At 35.3% G+C, this 25,970-nt stretch overlaps 2 protein-coding genes across 4 annotated transcripts in view; both read right to left on the reverse strand.

Moving 5' to 3' along the window:
• Positions 1 to 25,970, reverse strand: part of LOC127861011 (nuclear envelope integral membrane protein 1-like) — a 102,231-nt gene that overhangs the window by 41,333 nt on the left and 34,928 nt on the right. The gene's annotated exons all lie outside the window — the stretch shown is intronic.
• Positions 6,575 to 8,911, reverse strand: LOC127861010 (zinc finger protein 98-like). The gene has a single exon (XM_052399360.1). It carries the CDS (start codon positions 8,788 to 8,790, stop codon positions 7,207 to 7,209), a length of 1,584 nt encoding a protein of 527 aa, XP_052255320.1. The 5' UTR covers positions 8,791 to 8,911; the 3' UTR covers positions 6,575 to 7,206.

Below are 25,970 nucleotides of genomic sequence, written 5' to 3' on the forward strand. Positions count from 1 at the left end.
TTACCCTTTGAAGTTTCATATGTGAAAGTTGCATGTAACTCAAACAGTTGCGATATTATAACCAAAAACTAACCTTAATACACACTTCTGCGTTCGTGCATTTGACTTAATGATGTTCATCATTATGCATGTTCGGTTTGTTGGTTAAAAAATACGTATGGATTTCATTTGCAGATAAAATGAATAAAACATGTTAGTAAAAAAAAAATGTATTGTCTCGTAACTTTCTGTTAGTTATTAAGAATGAGATCTGTTTTTAATGTTACAAATATATGTACACAGTCAAGATTACTTATGTTTTAATAAATTAAAGATAAGATGTCAATGATGTGTTTCATTAGATTAGTACATGTATCTATTAATCAAACATAAATAAACACCATCACATGACACATTCTGCTTGCGTCTTTAACACATAATTACCCGTAACTGGAGAAATGCCATGCAAAAAAGATTGTGCTATTATAAATTGACCAAATTATACAGTCATGTTAAGAAAAACAATTTACACATAGTCATTTCTGCAGTTTAAATTTATTTTCTATATGAAGAAATCAAGTGTCGAAATTAGCCGCCTTATGTCGAAATTACACTCCTTTATACATAGTGAAATGTGATATGAAAATCTGTAAGGTAGTGTTTTATTGCACCAATCATCACGGAATACTTCTTTTAATATTGTTGATATGTTTGACAATTAATGATGCGGGTAATTTCAACATACAGTTAAGTTATGCGCTTAAGGAACTTAAAGTGTTGAAATAACCCGTCTTTGCTCCAGTCCTTTTTCCTAGATCTGGATCAATTTTAAATGTCCTGGGCACTTCCTAGCAAACAAAATCAAGGAAATCCACCATAAATTCACTCAATGTAGTTTCTAAGAAACAATGGCAGTTCAAATTCTCTGGTAACAAACTAATGTAAACAGTTGTGCACAAAATCAAGAAACATTTTCTAACTTGATATTCATGTTTATAATCCATAAAACTGTTTAAATACTCAGAATTTAAAACAGTGGACCACTAATGTAAAATTTCCTTTGCATCTTCAATAAGAAAATCAGTTCACTCAGTGAATGTACATCAACATCACTCAAAACCGGGCTTCAGCACAATTTTGTGGTAATTTACACTGGAGCTCCTTATGGTAATTCTGGAAGCAGTGTGATGTAATTAAGATAATAATATTTTCACACAAACTGGACACATCTGAGATTTTGCAATAATTGTTTTAATTAAACAACAAATGTAGTGAACATGTTTAATACTTTTATTTTCAGATTTAGCTATAAAATGAAAGTGACAAGTGAAACCTTTGTTCATAATACATTTTATTGAATGTTAACTTGCTCAAACATATCTGCATATGTTTTAAGATGAACTTCATTAAATCCAAGAATATAAGAATTATAAAAACTATACAAGCAAACTGACAAGAGAACAATAGAACAACAAATAACATGGAATGCATATTCAACCTATAATTGTCAAAAAGAGTAAAAGATGGTTAACAAGTGCACCTAAATCATGAATGTATCCCATCTGTATGAAATTAAAGCCAAACACCTTGAAATGAAATACATGTCAATCAATACATATAAATGCAATTTTAAAGTGTGCAAAATTGTCATTAAGTCTATAGCCTAGTTAGCAAGTAATTTATACAAAATAATAATTTTAAAACCGAAAGTAGGATTTCTATACATATACGTCGATTTCGACAAGCGCGATAATTTTTTTTAATTTTAAAGCGCAAAAAGACGGATTTCTACCGTGTAACCACCAGATATATTCTTAATGGCATAGATAAAATTAAATCTATAGCTTGTATAGCAAGTAATTTATTATTTTTCAAACAGTGCTGCTTTTATAACCGAGAGTAGGATTTCTAGACGTATACGTCAACTTTGACAAACACGATTATTTTTAAATTTTTAAAGCGCAAAAAAGATGGATTTCTACCTTTTAACCACCAGATATACATGTATTCTAATTGGCTTAGATAAAATTTGTTTTTTATTTATACTTAAATTTACTATGCCAAATAAGTTGTGTGGCTTTAAGTCTAAATGTTCGATGCCAACCATACACATTTTAAGTCGACTATTCAAGGTTGAGTATTCAATCTGTTTTCTTAATTCGATCATAATGAAATAAAATCAAAAAGTAAATTGTACTTGATTATGAAGAAACATGTGTTGCAAAGAGATTGTGAAGATTTCTGTAATTGAATATCCCTTTGCGTGCTGGGAAATTTGTCGTCTGCTAAAATGTCGTCTGCTAAATTTGTAAAATAAGCATTTTCTTCTTTTTTTTTCAAAGAATACTATCAGAATAGCAAACAGTTTGGATCCAGATGAGACGCCACGTTTTGTGGCGTCTCATCTGGATCCAAACTGTTTGCAAAGGCCTTTAAAATTCGGTTCCCGCACTGAAAGGGATATACTACAAAACTGGAAAGAAGCTTGAGTAAAATAAACAAAAAGGTAACAATTAAAGCAGAAGCTACCCTAATCTTTTCATATATCAGGGGTGTGATTGAGGCAAAGTCAGAGAGGAGGAAAATTCTGTTGACTGATTTTGACTATGCGAATGGCGCGCATAACGCAATGACAAACATAAAAACAGACATTAAAATAACAACTTTTTGAACTTCATAACAACATTTCTTTATAAAAACCTGTTAAACTCCACATTTAACATACTGAGGATGCAAAGTAAACAGTTAAGTAAGTATTTATTGTGATCAATAGCAGCAGTTTTTCAATGTATTGAATTACAGTTAATAGACTAAATATAAACAAACACACTTGAGTGTTCTTCTGGTGTTAATGATGTATTAACTGAGTTAAATTAATATATTTAATTTGTTAACCTTTCAATATCTCGCATTTCACATCTTCACTCAGTTCAAAGCTATTTCAGTTAACTGAACAGCGTGACAAACATAATAAAGCAAAATATGCATATGAGTCTGATTATACACAGACCCACAGACATATAAAAATCAAATCATGTTTGTCTATTTCCATGTTCGAATGATTCTCTTCTAAATTGTTTTACTTCGCGAGTAGACTAAACTCCAATTTGCAAACACTGGTTTCCGTGACACAAATTCAGTGGGCACATTTCTTAACAAAATATGTGTTGCTTGTATCTAAATTGTAGTCTGTTTTTTGGACAAACACTTTTCATTATTCCTATCAGACTAGGTAATGTCAGTCGTTTATTCGATTGCTATTTGTTATTTCAATAATCTTAATTTTCTCTTCACAACGGCGCCATTTGCAAACAAATCACAGAGCGCATTTTAAGAACACGATTTTAATTGGAAGATTGGGAAACGACAGCCAATTATATGGCTCGTTTTAAAAATGCTTAGGCATAATCTACCAGCATACATGCCAGACGTCCCGATCTCGGCGGGACAGTCCCGCTTTTGGGCTCTTTGTCCCGGCGTCCCGATATGGGACGATTTGTCCCGACATTCGTAAAAAACGATGTACGGTCTATAGGTTTCCAATATAATTCGCTATTCGAGCTCTGTTTCGCTAACACTCACCACCGCTAATCCCTTAAGTATTGCCCCCAATTAACAATCCGATTCTACCTCTCGTGTGTACCAGTGTTGTTTATGACACCTTATCAGCGATTTATCGGCTAATTATTGATTTTATCAGGCCATGGTGGTCTTCAAGATAGTGGTCGCTTATTGCTATCGATAGTTGTATTATAATGAAATAAATGTTGAAAATGTTTTTGTGTTTGTCTTTGTTTGAAACGGTTTACAAAACAATTTATTTGTAAAATTATTTCTACGTCATTAATGAGTCTTTTACATTTAATGTTTAGTTCCAAATTAGTGGGATAATCCGAATGTGCAATATACCAAAATCGCAACAAACAGTCCAATAAGTGATACCCATCCTGTCTAGTGTAATTGGGTGTAATTGTAATAAAAACGAGGTGCTATGCATGACAGTTTGACCCTTTTCCAATTAAGCTAAATTAAAAAACAACGAGGTGCTATGAATGACAGTTTGACCCTACTCCAATTAAGCCGCGACAATTGATAAGTAAGTTTACTGTAACCTGTACTTTCAGTGTACTGGATAGCCTCCCCTGCGTTAATGTCTTCCATTGAAAGTAATATAATGAATATTGTTGTCGTAATGTTCCAGATATTGTAATCTTAAAAGATGAATATTATGTTCGTTGTTTGCTATTGTCTTATTTAATAAAACTGTTATTGTTATGTTTTAGATTTCATGCTTAATATCAAATGTTTTATGTCTTGAATAAAAGTATCAAGAGTTTTTGTTAGTACTATACTGACTACAGTAAAGGTGGAATGTCCTGCTTTTTGGTCAAATGTCCCGACAATTTTTTATTGAATGTCCCGCTTTGGACCTAAAAATTCTGGCATGTATGTCTACCAGTGTAAAATGCGGAGAGATTTCGAGGGCCGCGGATATTTTCGGGCCGCTTATGAAATACGTCCGCGGAATCGGTGGTAGCCCCTCTCCCCCACATTTTTTAAAACGAATTTACGCAAATCTCAGAAGCGACATCCGGGACAACCCGATCCGCGGAAATCCGCGGATCCGCGGAAAAATTACACCCCTGTATATTAGTAGGAACAAACAACAATTATGTTAGCCTTTTTTAGATCCATTGACCTTTGCCTTTTAGTGAAATATGCAATTGGCATAGGGGACAAAATTTATCGTTTCAAGAAGAAATAGCATCTTTAAATTACTTTTTTGTGAATTTTGTTATTACAAACACATTTGTTGTAGAAAAATAGTTTGAGAATGTTAAGAATTTAGTTATTGGATTTATTGAATATTCCATACTTTGGATTTATTTTGTACAATATGTTTTTTCAGGTTATTGACTTTTTGATTGAGTTTGTTACTTATATATAGAGGATATTTGTTGGATTTGATGGAATATCGATTTTATTTCACGAGTGATCATATAAAATAATATTTTCACGAGTGGCACAGCCACAAGTCAAAATATGTTTTTTTTATTATCACGAGTGAATTAAAATCGATATTCCATCGAATCCAACAAATTTTCTTTTTATTTTATGCTTTTTCACCGTTTATTTACATTGTAAAAGAGTTTAACTGGATAATGTCGCTGGATTTATACCGTCATTTAGTTGAAAAAATGACGTCATTTCACAGTAAAACAGTGAAAAATATCGTTATTTTTCACTGTTATTTGTCACTGTTTAAAACAGTGAAATACCAGTTTTATTTCACTGATATTTCTCTATAAACCACCGGAAAGCATAAAATAAATTTACATATTTACTTTTTCTTTTTTTATAGAATATGTATATGCTCTGTATAAATTTGAGTTTAATTATTTACGTTGAAAAATATAAATAAATATGAAAAGGAACAAGTGATGATTCCTATGTCAATATCATGCATAGGCGCCACCTTAGCTCCATATCTTGGAATTGGCTCTATCTGGTTTAGAGGAATACAAAATGATCAATTACATCTGCAAGAAACCAATGTGTTTGTGCATGCAGAAACTAGCATATGTTGGAGGCAATTGTTTGATGTCTTTCGCGACTTAAACAGAAGGAAATTTGCTCGTCGCATAGTCAAGTACATTGACATGCTTTCAAAAACTCCACCATGTCACAACTTATAAAGGTTCTTAAGTTGCCAAATGGGTTGCGATTGTATGTTAATGTACATTTGTGGATGAATAAATCTTCGCTGAATCGCACTACACTGTCCGATTTTTACAAGATTGCAAAATATGTTGGAAAAACCATATAAAATCTACTCACCCTGAAGAATTATCCGTGAAATTTCAAAACATCCGGTCCTTAGTGCCAACTCGGAAGTAGCATTGACTAATTTATTAATGCACCCCAAACAAGAGGTGGTGCCTGTGAATGAGATCTGTTGTATCCAAATGTGTGTCTTCAAGGTATAACTCCACTTACATTCATAACCACACACCTCACACTTGTACTTTTTCTCTCCTGTATGTATCCTCATGTGTATCTTCAAGTTACAAATCTGGTTACATGCATAACCACACACCTCATACTGTACTCTCTCTCTTTTGTATGTATCTTCGTGTGTCTTCAAGTGACCATTCTGGTGAAATGCATAACCACACACCTCATACTGTACTCTCTCTCTTTTGTATGTATCTTCGTGTGTCTTCAAGTGACCATTCTGGTGAAATGCATAACCACACACCTCATACTGTACTCTCTCTCTTTTGTATGTATCTTCGTGTGTCTTCAAGTGACCATTCTGGTGAAATGCATAACCACACACCTCATACTGTACTCTCTCTCTTTTGTATGTATCTTCGTGTGTCTTCAAGTTACCACTCTGGTGAAATTCATAACCACACAATCAATATGAGTACCATCTTTCTTCTGTGTGTATCCTCTTGTGGCTTTTCAATGTATTACTTGTGTAACTTGCATGAGAATGCACCTCACAGATTAACTGTCTCTTGTCTGCATTAATTAAAATATGTCTCTTCAAGGATCCCATCTGAGTAAATGCATAACCACACACCTCACACTTGTACTCTCTCTCTCCTGTATGTATGCTCATGTGTGTCTTCAAGTGACCACTCTGGTTGAATGTCTTACCACACACCTCACATTTGAACTCTCTCTCTCCTGTATGTATCCTCATGTGTGTCTTCAAGGTTTTAATACGGTTACATGCATAACCACACACATCACACTTGTACTTTCTCTCTACTGTATGTATGCACATGTGTGTCTTTTAAGTTACCACTCTGGTTAAATGCCTTACCACATACCTCACACTTGTACAGTCTGTCCCCTGTATGTATCCTCATGTGTGTCTTCAAGTGACCACTCTGGTTGAATGTATTACCACACACCTCACACTTGTACTCTCTCTCCTGTATGTATCCTCATGTGTGTCTTCAAGTGACCACTATGGTTGAATGTATTTCCACACACCTCACATTTGCACAGTCCCTCTCCTGTATGTATCCTCATGTGTGTCTTCAAGATACCACACTTGTTAAATGTATTTCCACACACCTCACAATTGTACTCTCTCTCTCTCTCCTTTATGTATTCTCATGTGTGTCTTCAAGTGACCAATCTGGTTGAAGGTATTACCACACACCTCACATTTGCACAGTCCTTCTCCTGTATGTATCCTCATGTGTGTCTTCAAGTTACCACTCTGGTTGAATGTATTTCCACACACCTCACACTTGTACTCTCTCGCTCTCTCTCTCTCTCTCTCTCTCCTTTATGTATCCTCATGTGTGTCTTCAAGTTACCACTCTGGTTGAATGTATTACCACACACCTCACATTTGCACAGTCCCTCTCCTGTATGTATCCTCATGTGTATCTTTAAGTTACCACTCTGCTTACATTCATAACCACACACCTCACACTTGAACTTTCTCTCTCCTGTATGTATGCTCATGTGTTTCTTCAAGTTACTAGTATGGTTACATTCATAACCACACACCTCACACTTGTACTTTTTCTCTCCTGTATGTATCCTCATGTGTATCTTCAAGTTACCACTCTGGTTACATTCATAACCACACACCTCACACTTGTACTTTCTCTCTCCTGTATGTATGCTCATGTGTTTCTTCAAGTGACAACTCTGGTTGAAGGCCTTACCACACACCTGACACTTGTACTCTCTCTCTCCTGTATGTATCCTCATGTGTGTCTTCAAGATAACTTTCTGGTTGAATGCCTTAACACAAATTTCACACTTGTACGGTTTCTCTCCTGTATGTATCCTCATGTGTGTCTTCAAGTGACCACTCCGGTTGAATGCCTTACCACACACCTCACACTTGTACTCTCTCTCTCCTGTATGTATTGTCATGTGTATCTTTAAGCTTCCACTCTGGTTACATTCATAACCACACACCTCACACTTGTACTTTTTCTCTCCTGTATGTATGCTCATGTGTGTCTTCAAGTTACAACTGAAGTTGAATGCCTTTCCACACACCTCACACTTGTACTCTCTCTCTCCTTTATGTATCCTCATGTGTGTCTTCAAGTTTCCACTCTGGTTACATTCATAACCACACACCTCACACTTGTACGGTTTCTCTCCTGTATGTATCCTCATGTGTGTCTTCAAGCTATAACTATTGTTACATTCATAACCACACACCTCACACTTGTACGGTTTCTCTCCTGTATGTATCTTCATGTGTGTCTTCAAGCTATAACTCTGGTTAGATTCATAACCACACAGCCCACACTTGTATGGTCTCTCTCCAGCATGTATCCTCATGTGTGTCTTCAAGTTACTACTGTTTTTACTAGTATTATTCCACACCTCACCATTGCATTCCTTTTCATCTGTATTTTCTATATTCTTCTTCTTCTGTAATATTTCATTTTCTAATTGCTGTGTCATGACAGTTTGTAAAATGTCACTTTCTTCTCCATTGAAATATTTAGGTCTGAAGAGAAAGTTCTTGTCTCTGTAGATGCCAAGTTCTCTGGCGTATTCATCTCCGTAGTAGACAAGCAGTTCTTCTCCTGGTGTAACTGGCTTAAATGTGCAGTAATAGATGCCTCCTTTGTACTGGAATGCTACAAGGTTCTGATCTGCCTCTGTCATAGCACAGTTCACATATCTCATCCAGTTAGAGGTTGCCTTGTTTTGGGCATCCACACAGTGGCTCACTTTGCCTTCCTTATAAATCTGCCAGCAATATCCTGATTTATGGTTGTAAGAGATGGTATCACCACAATATGGTCCAAACATGATCCTGGATTCCAGTCCAACTTTTGAAAATACCCCAAGACCAGCTAAAAACAGTTTTGAGGTTTTAATTTCAAGGTCATCTGGAAGAGTATGATCAGCTCTACAGGGGTCCCCTTCTGGCACCTCTTTGTCCTGTATGAAGTTGTATGGTCCATGGACAGGGCAGTCCCCTTCAAACTTTTTGTTGCATTCTCCACAGTACAGAAAGTGGTCATTATCTGAAGGTTCTAGGTCCATACAGCAGGCTAGGTTCCTCTTTCGAAGACGGTTTTCAGTCTTGTCCTTTCCAAGTGTCTTGGCTTTTTTTACTCTCTTCGCACTCACTAGGTCACCCTTTTTGTTTAATTTCCTCTTAGCTGGTTTTATTAAAAGGGCAGCCGTTGTTTTTGCAGCATTCCTAGGCTTGCCTAAGACTCTAAATGAAACTTGACCACAAACCCTCTTTGGTGCCAAAATATTTGAATTATAGCTCTTGCTTTTCTTTTGATTTCTTTCAATGAATATCTCTTCAAAGTCATCATCAGAACATTCAGCAGACTCAGCTGCCAGATTTGAATTCACTACCTTGGTTGTCACAGAAACTTCTTCCAAATTAAAAATGGTATTACTTGACACAGGCATTTCATTTGTCTGACTTTCAGTAATGTCTTGCCATAGATCTTCACAGCCCATTAAAGGCATTGAAAAATTTGGATCATTCACTGGTAATATTTCTTTTTTTTGGTCCATACTGTATTTTACATCACTTGACAAACCAATGGACTGATTTGAAGGAAAGTCCTTTTGAATTGATTTATCGCCACAATCCCTTTTACCCCTAGAGGCAGTAGATTCAGAACTGGCAGATGTCAATAAACTGCTGGTTATTAAAGAATTTACACTCACAGGTAAAACCTGAACAGGTGAAGTGATTACAGCATTTGCCTCATTTTCAAAAACAAAATCATGGTGAGAAGTCGAATCAGTTGCAGAATGTGGTAAACTTGGCATAATCTGCTTGTTTTCAAAATCTAACCAAACTTTTTGACAACCAATTTGGCTAAGTCGCAACTCGTTTAAAGCCCTCAACTTGTGTTCCTCCAGGATTTGATCACCAAAATCCTGTATTTCATCAAACACACCTTGGGGGCTCTTTACTGTGGTTACCAGTTGTGGCTGTTGTTGCTGGTAGTATTGAGGCTGTGGACTCTTAGGTGAAAGGCGTGGCAGATGCATATTTTGGTCCTGGCCATCAGGAATTTGGATATAAATATCCCCATGAGACCCTCTGCCATGCAATGTGTCTGTGTCCAAAGTGGAGAGAACAGATTTAACATCCATTATCTTGGAATTTAAGAAGGCAACAAAACTAGAATCCAAAAATTGTCTTTTATCATTTATAATACCAGCCGCATTCAATGTTGGTGTTGAACAAACTGATGAGTTTCCTTTGAAAACTGAGATTTCACATTGTTTAGTAACACTTCCAGGGTAAAACATTGGACTTGTTTTGTCTGAGGAACTTCTGAGCAGAACATTTCTGAATGCCATGTCATCACTTCCTTGGACTGCATCAACATGATCATTCTCAGAGGGCAGGGCATACCAGCGTCCCAACAAAGGTTGGTCATCAGCTTCCTTAGAAACATCAGACAGACTCAGTCGGTGGGGTGGAATTGTCTCCACATTTGAAAAGTCAGCATTCATATTTCCAGGCACAGATGAATTACTTCCAATGAACTGACACTGCTCATCAGGATTCATAGCAAACATATTCAGAAGTACAGAACCATTGCCTGAACTACTGGTAGGAAAATAACTGCCTGTTAAATAGAAATCTGTCCAAAAGCAACACTCTCCCACTGTAGGTTCATTTGTTGGACAGATTCATATTTTTCGCAAGATGAATTGCTTGGTAGGTGAAGGTTGCAGTCATGGTCCATTTTTGTTATCTTAACACCTATAAGATAGAACCATTTTGTGTATATGTATGCAAATTGTAAAATTATTGCACAATTTATTTACCATAAAAGGAATTAATCTAAAAACAAACTACACTGTAACTCCAATATAGTGCGGTCCGTTATAACGCTGTGTCCAATATAACGCGGGGGGTCCTTGGATCCCGTTCTTTCTCCAACCTTCCATTTCTGATTCAAATCCATGTTATGCAACTACATGTATTTTCATAAATTCAAAGAAGCCAGCAATCACAGCTTGATTGCTTTATCCGTCTGTTAACTGATTTTAATCGATTCGAGGTTAAACGACACTCGACAGCTAATTGGTGTTAATCTGTTGTGTAATGTCAATAAAGGTGTGAAAACTCGCGAGTCAGTGTTTATTACATGTATTCCCTATTAGAGCGGTTCGGTGCGCTAATTTCAATAAGGCAAGTGCAAGCGGTATAATTATCAAATTAAAGTTATTTGAATCGATTACCTGTTTATGTTTTGTATTTATCGTGTATTGTATTTCATTGTATAAACTATGGCTGTGTAAGTGTGTTATCGTTTATTATATGCTACACATGCTTGATAAATACAAATATCTTTGTGTGTGTTTAATGTTTCAGTACGTATACGAAAAATAAATTCAAAAATCCTGACGATTTATTTACATGCTAACGCAGTGTCATAGTTAACAGAGATGCACTTAAATTTTTGCCCGTTATCAGAAAGTCCACGGAAAGCACGTTTTTTACATGCTGCATATGACGCAATAAAACATTTCTTTGTACATGTATCGTGTTGCATTCAATCTAAATTTAAATGCGCTCGTCCAATGAAAGCTGTGTCCCATAATGCACTGTACCAATTTTTCTGACAAATGGCGTAGGCATATGAATTTGTTTACGAAGTTCGTAAACATATTTCTTGTCATAAATGTTAAACATTATTTTTTCGTAAGTGATGTAATTATATTGGATTATCGGATAAATGTGCACATTAGAAAAGCGGTATGTATACTGTTATCGTTCGATTCGGTTTATATGCATGTATTTGCGGATGACAACACAGCATGACGATACACAGGACCTATATTATAGGCTATACTTTACCTGTTTTTATAGCCCCTTAAATAAATAAGCTCAAAACTTATAACGCTGTCCGTTTATAACGCTGTTGCGTGGCTTGGACCCCGTCATCCGCGTTATATTGGAGTTACAGTGTATTAATAACATACATACTCTTCTCAAAATAAAATGCACTTTTTAACAAAATACACTTTTAAAAGTGTATTTTTTCTGCATTTTTACGGAAGTGTATTTTTCTGCACTTTTTCATAATTAAGTGCATTAAAGTGCATTTTTCTGTATTTTCATTATCTTTAAGTGTATTTTACTGTACTTTTTGTGTATCGTCTGTAGACTAAGAGCATCTTTTTATGCAATAGTGCATTTTTTAAATGCAGTGCATTTTTTGTGCATATAAGTGTATCTTCTGATTTGAAAAAAAAAATTCTTTCTGTACAAGTGTATTTTTTAGTACAACTTCATAAACAAGAGCTGTCAGAGAACAGCGCGCTTGACTATTTGAGTGCTTGACAGCATAACGTAAGCCATCAAGGGGAAATTATTATACGCCCGTATAAATACGGGACGTATTATGTGAAACCCCTTGGCGGCGGGCGGGCGGCGGGCGGAAGGCATCACTTTGTCCGGACTCTAATTCAAATTGTATTCATCCGATCTTCACCAAACTTGGTCAGCAGTTGCATCTAGTTGATATCTAGGCCAAGTTCGAATATGGGTCATGCCGGGTCAAAAACTAGGTCATAGGGTCAATAAGTGCATTTTCAAAGGGGCCACTTTGTCCGGACTCTATTTCAAATTGTATTCATCCGATCTTCACCAAACTTGGTCAGCAGTTGCATCTAGTTGATATATAGGCCAAGTTCGAATATGGGTCATGCCGGGTCAAAAACTAGGTCATAGGGTCAATTAGTGCATTTTCAACGGCGCCACTTTGTCCGGAATCTAATTCAAATTGTATTCATCCGATCTTCACCAAACTTGGTCAGAAGTTGTATCTAGACAATATCTAGGTCAAGTTCGAATATGGGTCATGCTGGGTCAAAAACTAGGTCACAGGGTCACTTAGTGCATTTCAAGCATTTAGCATGGTGTCCACTCTCTAATTGAAGTAGTTTTCATCCAATCTTCACCAAACTTGGTCAGAAGTTGTATCTAGACAGTATTTAGGTCAAGTTGGAATATGGGTCATTCCAGGTCAAAAACTAGGTCACAGGGTCACTTAAACCATTTCAAGCATTTAGCAAGTGCTCTCTAATTGAAGTAGTTTTCATCCGATCTTCACCAACTTTGGTCAGAAGTTGTGTCTAGACAATATCTACATGTAGGTCAAGTTCAAATATGGGTCTTGCCAGGTTAAAAACTAGGTCACGAGGTCCCGTAGTGCATTTCAAGCATTTAGCATGGTGTCTGCTCTCTAATTGAAGTAGTTTTCATCAGATCTTCACCAACTTTGGTCAGAAGTTGTGTCTAGATGATATGTAGGTCAAGTTCAAATATGGGTCATGGTAAAGTTATCAAGTTGTCCAAAGTCTTAAAACGGGCGTATCTTGTGACAGTTTGGCACTCTTGTTCATATTTAATAATTAATTAGACAATCTTTCAAAAATATAACAAGAGTTCCGCGGTCGGAGATGACCGCATTGAAGCCAGATTTTTGATTTAAATGACAGGAAAGTACCTTTCGTGTTTTTGTCAATGCAATACTTAAATTACTGAAATATTGTTCAAAGGTCAAAATGAAATGTAAGTACTTTTCAAGGCATGAGCAAACCTTGTGTTATGTTTTGAATGCATGCATATACATGAACAACAATAACATTTAAGGTCACAAATATGAACTTGAATTGACAATTAGGAAAGTTTGATCTCAATTTTTTTATTAGCAAATTAGTAACATATTGTTTGAAGTTTCCATCAATTTCATTATCAAATGTAAGAAAATAAACTTAGATGAAATAATACTATTTATTGTTTTGCTTTCACATACCTACACAGAAATCCAGACAGCCTTATGATCACTCCAAAAGGTTTCTATCACACCAGTTCTAGCAGATAGATTGGACACATAAATATGATGATATAAGTTTGAGATTCTAGGTCCAAGCATACCAAAGTTATAACAATTTTAACATTTTAACATTGAAGGTCACAGTGACCTTGACCTTCAAATGAATGACATTGAAATGAGCAGTGGTGATCTTCTAGTACTGGCCAACCTTTATGTCAAGTTTGAAGACTCTAGGTACAAGCATACCAAAGTTATAACATGGAATAAGAACTTTAACATTTTTACCTACCAAAGTTATAAGAACTTTAACATTTTTACATTCAAGGTCACAGTGACCTTGACCTTAGAATGAATGACCTTGAAATGACCAGTGGTCATCTAAGTGTGCTTGCAAACCTTCATGTCAAGTTTGAAGACTCTATGTCCAAGCATACCAAAGTTATAACAATTTTAACATTTTAACATTTAAGGTCACAGTGACCTTGACCTTCAAATGAATGACATTGAAATGACCAGTGGTCATCTTCTAATACTGGCCAATCTTTATTTCAAGTTTGAAGACTCTAGGTACAAGCATACCAAAGTTATAACATGAAATAAGAACTTTAACATTTTTACATTCAAGGTCACAGTGACCTTGACCTTCAAATGAATGACCTTGAAATGTCCAGTGGTTACTTACTAGTTCTGGCCAACCTTCATGTCAAGTTTCAAGACTCTAGGTCCAAGCATACCAAAGTTATAACAACTTTAACATTTTTACATTCAAGGTCACAGTGACCTTGACCTTCAAATGAATGACCTTGAAATGTCCAGTGGTTACTTACTAGTTCTGGCCAACCTTCATGTCAAGTTTCAAGACTCTAGGTCCAAGCATACCAAAGTTATAACAACTTTAACATTTTTATATTGAAGGTCACAGTGACCTTCACCTTCAAATGAATGACCTTGAAATGACCAGTGGTCATCTGTTAATCCTGGCCAACCTTCATGTCAAGTTTGAAGACTCTAGGTCCAAGCATACCAAAGTTATACCATGAAATAAGAACTTTAACATTTTTACATTCAAGGTCACAGTGACCTTGACCTTCAAATGAATGACCTTGAAATGACCAGTGGTTACTAACTAGTTATGGCCAACCTTCATGTCAAGTTTCAAGACTCTAGGTCCAAGCATACCAAAGTTATAACAACTTTAACATTTTTTATATTGAAGGTCACAGTGACCTTGACCTTCAAATGAATGACCTTGAAATGACCAGTGGTCATCTGTTAATCCTGGCCAACCTTCATGTCAAGTTTGAAGACTCTAGGTCCAAGCATACCAAAGTTATACCATGAAATAAGAACTTTAACATTTTTACATTCAAGGTCACAGTGACCTTGACCTTCAAATGAATGACCTTGAAATGACCAGTGGTTACTAACTAGTTATGGCCAACCTTCATGTCAAGTTTCAAGACTCTAGGTCCAAGCATACCAAAGTTATAACAACTTTAACATTTTTTATATTGAAGGTCACAGTGACCTTGACCTTCAAATGAATGACCTTGAAATGACCAGTGGTCATCTGTTAATCCTGGCCAACCTTCATGTCAAGTTTGAAGACTCTAGGTCCAAGCATACCAAAGTTATACCATGAAATAAGAACTTTAACATTTTCTAGCACGCCACCACCCCGCCCGCCCGCCCGCCCCCCCGCCCGCCCGACAACATCAATCTATAAGCCGAGATTTTTTCGAAAAAAATCCGGCTAAAAAGGAAAATAATAATTTTTTTTTTGGGGGGGGGGGAGGGGGGAGGGTAGGGGGGGGGGGGGGTTTGAGAGGGGGTATAATGTGGGGTGGGGTAATTTATTAGTCAATAGAAAAAAAGGAAAAAAAAATCGGGGGTGGGGAGGGGGTAGGGGGGTGAGAGGGGGTATAATGTGGGGTGTGGTCATTTATTAGATGATGTTTAAAAACAAAATTGGGGGTGGGGGGTTAGGAGGGGGGGCAGGGATTCTGGGTAGGGGCCTGGGGTATTGTTTTCGGTGGAATCCATTGTGGTATTTAGGTAAGTGTTGTTTTGTCAAAGTATTAATAAAATGTGATCATAAATAAAGAAGTTATGGCAATTTAAGCAAAATGTTCAAATATCTAAGTATAAAAGGGGCCATAATCCTGTCAAAATGCTTGATACAGTGGTCTGCTCTTGTTCATAGGATGAGGTCATGTTGGTAAACAAGTATGCAAAATATAAAAGCAATATGTCAAAGGATATAGGAAATATGTGGAGTAGTACACACACTTTAACTTAGATATATCAATAATATGCATATTCTAAGTATAAAAGGGGCAATAATTCTGTCAAAATGCTTGACACAGTTGTCTGCTCTTGTTTATAGGTTGGGGTCATGATTGTAAACAAGTATGCAAAATATGAAAGCAATATGTCAAGAGACATTGAAAATATTTTGGGAAGTACGCAAACTTTAACATTTGCTGCATATTCTAAGTGGAAAAGGGGCCATTATTTTGACAAAATGCTTGATAGAGTTGTCTGCTCTTGTTTATAGGTTGGGGTCATGTTGGTTAACAAGTTTGCAAAATATGAAAGCAATATGTCAAGGGACAATGAAAATAATTGGGGTAGTATGAAAACTTTAACATTTGCACTCTAACGCTAACGCTGATGCAGACGCAGACGCCGGGGTGTTTAGGATAGCTCCACTATATATATTTCATATATAAAAGTCAAGCTAAAAAGAGCAACACTATAGCAATAACTCAAGTTAAAGGACAGAGATATAGTGTTTAATAGGAGGATTGTACTGAATTCTTTTTTATCTTCACATAATGTTAATGGTCTTATTGTTGTAATTTGTCAGCTCATAAAATATGTAAATCAGTAGAGCAGCTTTTCAAAGGAAAAGTACAACTAAATAAATAAAATATGTGACTTAGTAGAGCAGCTTGTTAAAGGAAAAGTAAAACTAAATCAGGCTGTGGGTAACTAATACAAATATTAAGTGTCAAAAATATTATGTGGGCTTGCCAGAATCAATTACATCTCCACAACATAAACAAGAGTGCCAAACTGTCACAAGATACGCCCGTTCGAAGGTTTTGGACACCATGCTCAATGCTTGAAAGTGTCCTCAAGACCTAGTTATTGACCCGGCATGACCCATATTTGAACTTGACCTAGATATCACTTAGATGTAACATCTGACTAAATTTGGTGAAGATCAGATGAAAACTACTTCAATTAAAGAGCGGACAACATGCTTAATGCTTGAAATGCACTATGTGACCTCGTTTTTGACCCGGCATGACCCATGTTCGAACTTGACCTACATATCATCTAGACACAACTTCTGACCAAATTAGGTGAAGATCAGATGAAAACTACTTCAATTAGAGAGCGGACACCATGCTAAATGCTTGAAATGCACTAAGTAACCTCGTGACCTAGTTTTTGACCCGGCATGACCCATATTTGAACTTGACCTACATATCATCTAGACACAACTTCTGACCAAATTTGGTGAAGATCGGATGAATACAATTTGAATTAGAGTCCGGACAAAGTGGCGCCGTTGAAAATGCACTAATTGACCCTATGACCTAGTTTTTGACCCGGCATGACCCATATTCGAACTTGGCCTATATATCAACTAGATGCAACTGCTGACCAAGTTTGGTGAAGATCGGATGAATACAATTTGAAATAGAGTCCGGACAAAGTGGCCCCTTTGAAAATGCACTTATTGACCCTATGACCTAGTTTTTGACCCGGCATGACCCATATTCGAACTTGGCCTAGATATCAACTAGATACAACTGCTGACCAAGTTTGGTGAAGATCGGATGAATACAATTTGAAATAGAGTCCGGACAAAGTGGCCCCTTTGAAAATGCACTTATTGACCCTATGACCTAGTTTTTAACCCGGCATGACCCATATTCGAACTTGGCCTAGATATCAACTAGATGCAACTGCTGACCAAGTTTGGTGAAGATCGGATGAATACAATTTGAATTAGAGTCCGGACAAAGTGATGCCTTCCGCCCGCCGCCCGCCGCCCGCCCGCCCGCCGCCAAGGGGTTTCACATAATACGTCCCGTATTTTATACGGGCGTATAAAAATTAGTATTTGAACTTTCTCACACTGATATTTAACCCCAATTCAATTAATGTCTACCACATTGACTATTAACATATATTTTAAAAGGCAATTTAAATAATATTTATAAATATTATTATTATTTGCTAACACCATTCAGAATGTTATATTGAAATATTCACAATTAAATATAACAATTATGCTTTAGGTGCTGTGCATTATTCAATCAATATTTTAGTGTTAAAATGTGTTTTATCAGTGGAAATTATCAGTATGGGATTAGATAAGAGATCGATAAGCATCATAAACATAAATCCCTATCAGTGCTCCATCTAAGCCTAACAAAGGGGTGTTTATAGACTTTTGATTGGTTCAGGCACCATCTATTGAAAACAAGCCACCTTTGATTGGTTGGAGCACAAGAACTTATTTGGAGCACAGGAAGTTATTTTGCAGCAACATAAATTTAGCTACATTTTAGCGGGGTGCTTAATTTTAGGTTTACTTGAGCAACACTAAGACTTTTAATTCTAGTGTCAAATGGTTTTAAATACTTTCAGCATGAAGTATTGTGCGATGAAAACAATATGTATTTACTACAATGTGTAAATCAACAATAAGTTTGTTGCAAAGAAGATTTAAAGTGGGTGGTTAAAGTGATATGGTCTCATAGTTCTGCAACTGCCATTTTTTTGGAATACTGAGGAATAGTTGAAACAGGTTTGTATTTTCATGTCTGCATCTCTTTTTAATTTATTTATGATCATTATCATAATAATGTATTGTCACTGGAATGTAAATGGATTAGTAAATGTAATGCAATTTTAAGGAAAAACACCATTTGAATTATTATGGCTGTATTTTATGGTTATTGTCATATTAAGTTGTATTTATACCGATTTCTTGTCATTAATGAACAGATTTCTTTCCCCCATATTTAATAAGAACTTTCAAATTTGAAGGTTAAACGCCAAGGTGAAATTAACATTGATTGGAAGATCCATTGGAAAGAATGTGCATCATCGCCTGCCGAAAAAGAGAGCAAAAGAAACCTGATGTATGGACATTTATACCAGGTTTTACCCTGCATGAGCAGGCCAACTTTAGGGGAAAAGGAGTGGGAAACCACGCCCTGTAGCGTCCTGCTGGATTTGTTGAGAGGTAAAACTATATAATAAAGGTTATTGCATTTTAAAGACGTCACACTTCCCACCAGTCCACACAGCCAAATGAGTCCACATATATTAGTACATTTATAAACAGTATTTTCTACCAAACGTAATTTTTAAACTGTTTATGAAAAGTGTTAAGTCACAAGGGATCACAAGATTAAAATTGCAAAATTAATATACAAACAAAAACAACACGCCAACAAACTTGTTTTGATTTAAATTTATGTTATTTATAGCAACTGTTGAACAAGATTACCATTACAGCAATAGTTAACACTTACATTATAAAATATTTTTCAGGACCTGATCTCAAATGAGATCATGCACAAGATACGCCTCGCAAAGACCATGACAGTAGTTTCCAGACATGATCAGCTGGGGAACTGCTCTATGAAGGGTGGTTTATGAATGCATTCTTTGTTAGGAACAGTGTAGAAAATCAAATAGTGACAGGGGCTTAGCTGCTAAATATTGTCTGCTTGTATGCAGTGATTTTCTTTCGAAATTCATAACAACTTGAACATTGGCTCTCAGAAGGGCATATTTTAGCACAGTAATGAACAAAACTAGAGCTTTGTCACAGATGTGACCAATACCCCCACATGCCGCATTGATACAGAATATTTTGCATGTTGTTTTCACAAAAAACAGCTGACAATGTGCTCAATGTTTAATACGCACTAAGTGACCCCGTGACCTGGTCTTTGACCCTGCATGGCCCATGTTTGAACTTGACCTACACATCATCTAGATACAACTTCCGACCAAGTGTGGTGCAAATCGGATGAAAACTACTTGAATTAGAGAGCAGACACCATGCTGAATGTGTAAAACGTACAAAGTGACCCCGTGACCTAGTTTTTGACCTCGCATGACCCATATTCAAACTTGACCTAGACATCATCTAGATACAACTTATGACCAAGTTTGGTGAAGATCAGATGAAAACTACTTGAATTAGAGAGAGGAAACCATGCTCAATGTTTAAAACGCACTAAGTGACCCCGTGACCTAGTTTTTGACCTGCCATAACCCATATTCGAACTTGGCCTAGACATCATCTAGACACAACTTCTGAATGCTGGCTTTAAAATGCTGGGATTTTTTTTATTTTGGTTAATTTTTAAGCATATTAATTTGAAGTGATCAAAAGTACACTTAAGCGTATAGTGCGCTTAAACAATTCACTTCCAATACTTCATAAAGTGTATTATTTGTATGACTGAAAATGCACTCAAGTGTAATAATGCGCTTAAAAATCACTTTTAATACTGTACAGTGTATTATTTGTATGACCGGGAATGTACTCAATTGTATTAATGCGCTTAAAAAAATTCACTTTCAATTTTGTAAGGTGTATTATTTGTATCAGTGGAAATGCACTCAAGTGTTTAATGCGCTTAAAAAAAATCACTTTGAATACTCAATTAAGTGTTTTATTTGTATGACTGGAAATGCACTCAAGTGTATTAATGCGCTTAAAAAATTCACTTTGAATACTCCATGAAGTGAATTATTTGTGTGAGTTAAAATACACTCAAGTGTATTGATGCACTTGAAAGATTACTTTAGTTACTGATAAGTGTATTATTTGTATGACTGGAAATGCACTCAAGTGTATAAATGCGCTTTAAAAATTCACTTTTTATTCTGTAATGTGTATTATTTGAATGACTGGAAATGCACTAAAGTGTATTAATGCGCTTTAAAAAAGTCACTTAGACCATGAAGTGTATTATTTGTATGTCTTAAAATACACTTAAGTGTATAAATGCCATTGACAATAAACTTAAGTGCACTTATTAACATAATAAATGCACTCAATTGTATTATTTCTTGGAAAAAAATACACTTATGTGTATAAACACACAAGTAAAGTGTTGTTTTTTAAACAGAATAAAATGCACTTGTTACGAAAAAAATACGATGCCAATAACATGCGCATTTAATGCGTATTAAATGCGCATTTAGTACACTTTTTCGAGAAGGGTAAGTTTTCATGAAAGGAGTTACATCAATTAACAGAAATAATGAAATATTTCCAAACACTGTATTATGTGAATTGGGAATAAGACATCAATTTGGGAATAAATTGTGTTTTATCATACAGTACACTCCACGCGTTTTCCCCAAAAAACGCGCTCCCTCCGCGGGTTTTTTCTGCTAGCGAGTGTTCACGCGGCGTTGGAAGAGCGAGGTGAACTCGATAAAACGCTCGGCGTTACGCCGCGTTTGCTAATTCCCGCGGCGTGTATTACTTTAGGCTAGTCGGTAAATGCAGACACTTTCCGTTCTTATCAGTTATCGCCGCGCAACGCCGCGTTAGCAGTGTGCTACTGGGCATGCCAATAAATAAAAACATTGTTATAATAAATTGTTTAAATACTGTAGTACATGTATAAAAAAGATAATTGTATAGAAAATTAATACATATAAAAATTATGTTTTTTAATTCACAGGTACGTCTACGATATGAATAAGTCTAATATAATACATTTGACAAATTAATATTTAAATCATTACACATATGACACAAGAATAAATGTTCCGTAAAATTTCCAAATGAGAATAATAATTCGTAATCCGAAACACACTACGATTTTTAATTGTTAACACGACGTTTACAAATGCTTCCAATATACAGTCATGTATATTTCCCGACAAAAGCGCGCGAAAATTATGCTGCAATGTACAAGGTCAAGGTACAATGTATACTCCTGCAAAGCGTGCGTGTATTGATTTTTTTATACAAACTTTGTAGCGCAGAGAACATTGAATTTTGTTGATTTCGGTTAAAAGTTTCTTTGGTATTTATTAACGAAATTATATCGCGAAAAAGTTGATATTTCCTCTAAAATAATTTCAAATCGAACACGCCGAATCTTTATCGTTACGGTATTTTAGTAGAGTAATTATTTTAACACTAATTGTATAGTAAACTGATTAAAGAAGACATCTGGGTGGAACTGGATTTTAAGTGTTTGACGTTATGAAAACACGCAAAGCTTGTCTACTGACCTATTGTGTAGACTGCTGTCTGCAGTGTTTTGACAAAAGGGATTAACATGTGTGAATGTCACTCTGCCGATTTGGTCCATAATTACTGGTAAACATTGTTTAGAATGTCGACGCAACAAGAATACAACTGTGAATATTAAATGCAATTATCAACTCAATAGTTACCACCTTTTAGCAATCAATGGAATAACCTACAAACAAAGAGAAAATCAATGCATTAGCGAGCAGAGAATTGACTTTGTTCCGACAATTAAAACCATTCCTTATGCATTCGTTGAACGTGTTTACTTGAGTAAGTTATGCCTGTAGACAGGAAGCGGCTTTTCTTTGATTACGTCAAACTGTCAATTCACACAGATTTGCGAGATTTTTAGGGTCCTTTGTCATTTGTATACATGTTCAGTATAGAAAATCACCTGCTAACATGAAAACTTTGGATTAAATTATCAAAATAAAAACAATGTTGCAAACTGTGTTTATATTAATTGGTAAGTATTAGTTAAAAGACGACGTTTTGTGTGTCGTAAATCAACGAGTTTTCTATACAACAACTACTTCTACAACCACGTCGGGATCGATCTATCTTGGTTGTTTTTTTTTATTGTAAATATTATACTACATGTACATGTATGTACTTGTAATAAATGTAATTTTATTTGAAAATCAGGAAGTCAAACAAAATTAAATTGATCGTTATCTCGTAAAACGCGGAGTTTCCCCCGCGTTGCCAACGCCGAGGGCCGCCGCGTTGGCTTATCAGTTTTGCCGATCGTTAACCCCCGCGTCCAAAATTATGCAAACGCCGCGTATAGCGGGATTTTCTTAATCTCCCTCCAGGTCGAAACCCGCGGAGTATGGAGGGAAATTGGGGAAAACGCGTGGAGTGTACTGTAAGTGCATAATATGCAGTTTTTTATGTTGTATTTATCTAGTTTTACAAATTATAATGAAAACAGATATTAGCATATATAATAGCATCATTTAAATTGATTTAACTTCAAAACTGGATTTTTTTAATTAAAAAAAAATCCTTTTGTAATGCAATTGTGTCCATGCCGCGCATTTAAAAATACACTTTAAATGATAAAAATACAATCACTGTTAATGAAAAAGTCATAGAAATTTGCTTATTAAGCTTAAATTATAGATAATATAATAAATGTAGATCATGAAATGAAAATTTTTGTTTGAGAAAATCACCAAAATGATGTCCATTCCCAGTTTGATGTCTTATTCCCAATTCACATAATACAGTGTTTGCAATATTAATTTATTTTTTATTTAACTAACAAATAAATGTATAAGATAATGCGCACAAATAAAATTGCATAAGTCTAAAATTGCCAAATAGGAAACTATTCATTTATCACTTTATAAAACTATGGTAAAATGTTATTTTAACTTAACTTAACAGAAAATAATAGTTAAATGAAATGTCTTACCTGAAGAGGAACAAGGACAGCATGTACCGTAGTCACTTATTATAACACTATTTTATTAAAGAAGACAAGTCTCTGAATATGTTCTAAGTGCTATTTAATCTTTTACTTAAGTAGAGTACAATACACAGTGATTCGCAACTATCAGTCTATCAGAGAGTTCTATAGATCTGAGGTGCAGAATGAATTCTTACAACAACCACACAGCATTTTATTCTGAGGAAAATAAAAATAAAATTTAGATATGTCTTATCCCATTCTTGGTTGGTTAACTCTTACTCTTCCACCGATTTACTAAACCCACCCCTTCCAATAACCCTTGTTGATTGGATTGATCGCTCATGCATCTACCATATGTCACAGCAGAAGAGTGCAATATACAATTATCACATTCTACCAATATGTTCGTGATGAACATGTGCAGATAATAACCTTTGGGAACAGGAGACCTCATTTCATTAAGCATACTTGATCATATAACCAGATGTTCTCTATGGACAAACCACATTGGTAATATGAAACCTTAAACACTTCTATAATCAATTATGTAAACCCCGATACACATTCAATCCGAACTTGTATCTGTTATGTTCCTTGGGAAATTGGAATTACACTTATATAATCAATTATTTAAATTTCATTATATACCATATCTGAATTTGGACTTGTTATGTCTGTTCTGTATTGGTTTGAAGTAATGTTGACCTCCGAGCCAAATTGTTAATCAAGAACTAAGACACATCAACAGATGATCCCGATAATTGAACTACATTGGAGAAATGAAACCATACATTTTTCAAACTTCATTATATCCCATCGAAGATTCTATTTAAACTATATATATATATATATATATATATATGTGTTACTAATAATATTCATTACATTACATTATGATAAAGGATGTATTTCTAATTTCCCAAATTAGTTTATTTATACAACCACAACAACAACAACAACACAATAATGTATAATGAGCTAAATTCTGTTATTATTTATATATTATTATGTCCATTTATATTCAAGCGCATATTTCTTTTTCTTCCAAACTAAGTTTCCTCCGATATGAATGTCCAATGAATTTCAAGAATGTATCATTTATATTTGCCCTAAGGAATATTGACAGTAGAGATTCATAGGTCCACACATGTGGAAAATATATTGTTGAGGATATACTGGTACAGATTTTCTATACTTAAAATGCAACTTTCAAATCATCATGGTTAATGGACAAAAGCCCTCCAGTGAAAAAATCAAACAAGCTTCCAAAGACATTTTTTATTTTGTTTATACAGATAACAAGTATTATGAAGTATAGACAGTATAATGCTACATAAAATGACCTATAAACATAATTGATAATCAAACCAACATAAAAAACATTTGAGAGTCATGATATTTTGAGCAAATGTTGTCAGCATTGAGTGAATTTTTCAGATTAATAAATGCAGCATTGTGTGAAGCAAATACATTTGTCGGTGTTTAGTTGCTTTTAATTGATTCTGTGATTAAACTAATTAAAAACTAAAAGTAGTTGCATATTCACAGTTTGATATTTTTATATATATTATTGTATGCCATTAACTATATCATTGTTATGATTATCTGATTAGTAGGCCTGAATAACCGTTAGCGAATATCGGTAATGCTTTATGTGCTATCGATCTTTTGAATCAATGACAGATTTAACAATATGCATTTAAATACTGTCTATAAAAAATGCAATTGTAAACGTTACAGTCAAAGATAAATTAAATAAGTAATTTAAACAAATTAGTGACATGCAAACGCATTGTTAGTTGTTAACAGAATTTCACAATCATTTTCGCAAGGTTTCCAGAAAGTTCACGGAAAGCACTTTTTTTGCATGAAAGCGCGTATGACGCGATTAATTGTTGCACTGTATCCTATTGCATACAATCTAAATTGGATTATCAGATACCGGTACATATGCATGTTCCAAAAGCGGTAAATATACAGTTAATCGATACACATTTTCTTCCTTCAATTTCACATCCCTGAAAACACAACTTCACGGGAGGGTTTTTGTCCGTCCCTGTTTTTTCATGGGAGGGTTTTTGTCTGCCCTCGTTTTCTCATGGGAGGCTTTTTGATGTGAAGAATACCCCCACATTCCGCATTGACACATAATATTTTGCATGTCGTCTTCACAAAAAACAGCGGACACCATGCTCAGTTTTTAAAACGCACTTATTGACCCCTTGACCTAGTTTTTGACCCAGAAAGGCCCATTTTCTAACTTTGCCTTAAGATCATCTCCATAAAACTTCTGACCAAGTTTGGTAAAGATCGGATGTAAACTACTTGAATTAGAGAGCTGACACCAGGCTGAATGTTAAAAAACGCACTAGGTGACCTCGTGACCTAGTTTTAGGCCCGGAATGGCCCATGTTAAAAC

Source organism: Dreissena polymorpha, chromosome 15 (genome assembly GCF_020536995.1).
Source record: "Dreissena polymorpha isolate Duluth1 chromosome 15, UMN_Dpol_1.0, whole genome shotgun sequence".
In the NCBI taxonomy this organism is placed as follows: domain Eukaryota; kingdom Metazoa; phylum Mollusca; class Bivalvia; order Myida; family Dreissenidae; genus Dreissena; species Dreissena polymorpha.

Coding starts and splice junctions, on each gene's coding strand:
- LOC127861010 (XM_052399360.1), bottom strand. CDS start 8,790: ATGTTTGGACCATATTGTGGTGATACCATCTCTTACAACCATAAATCA.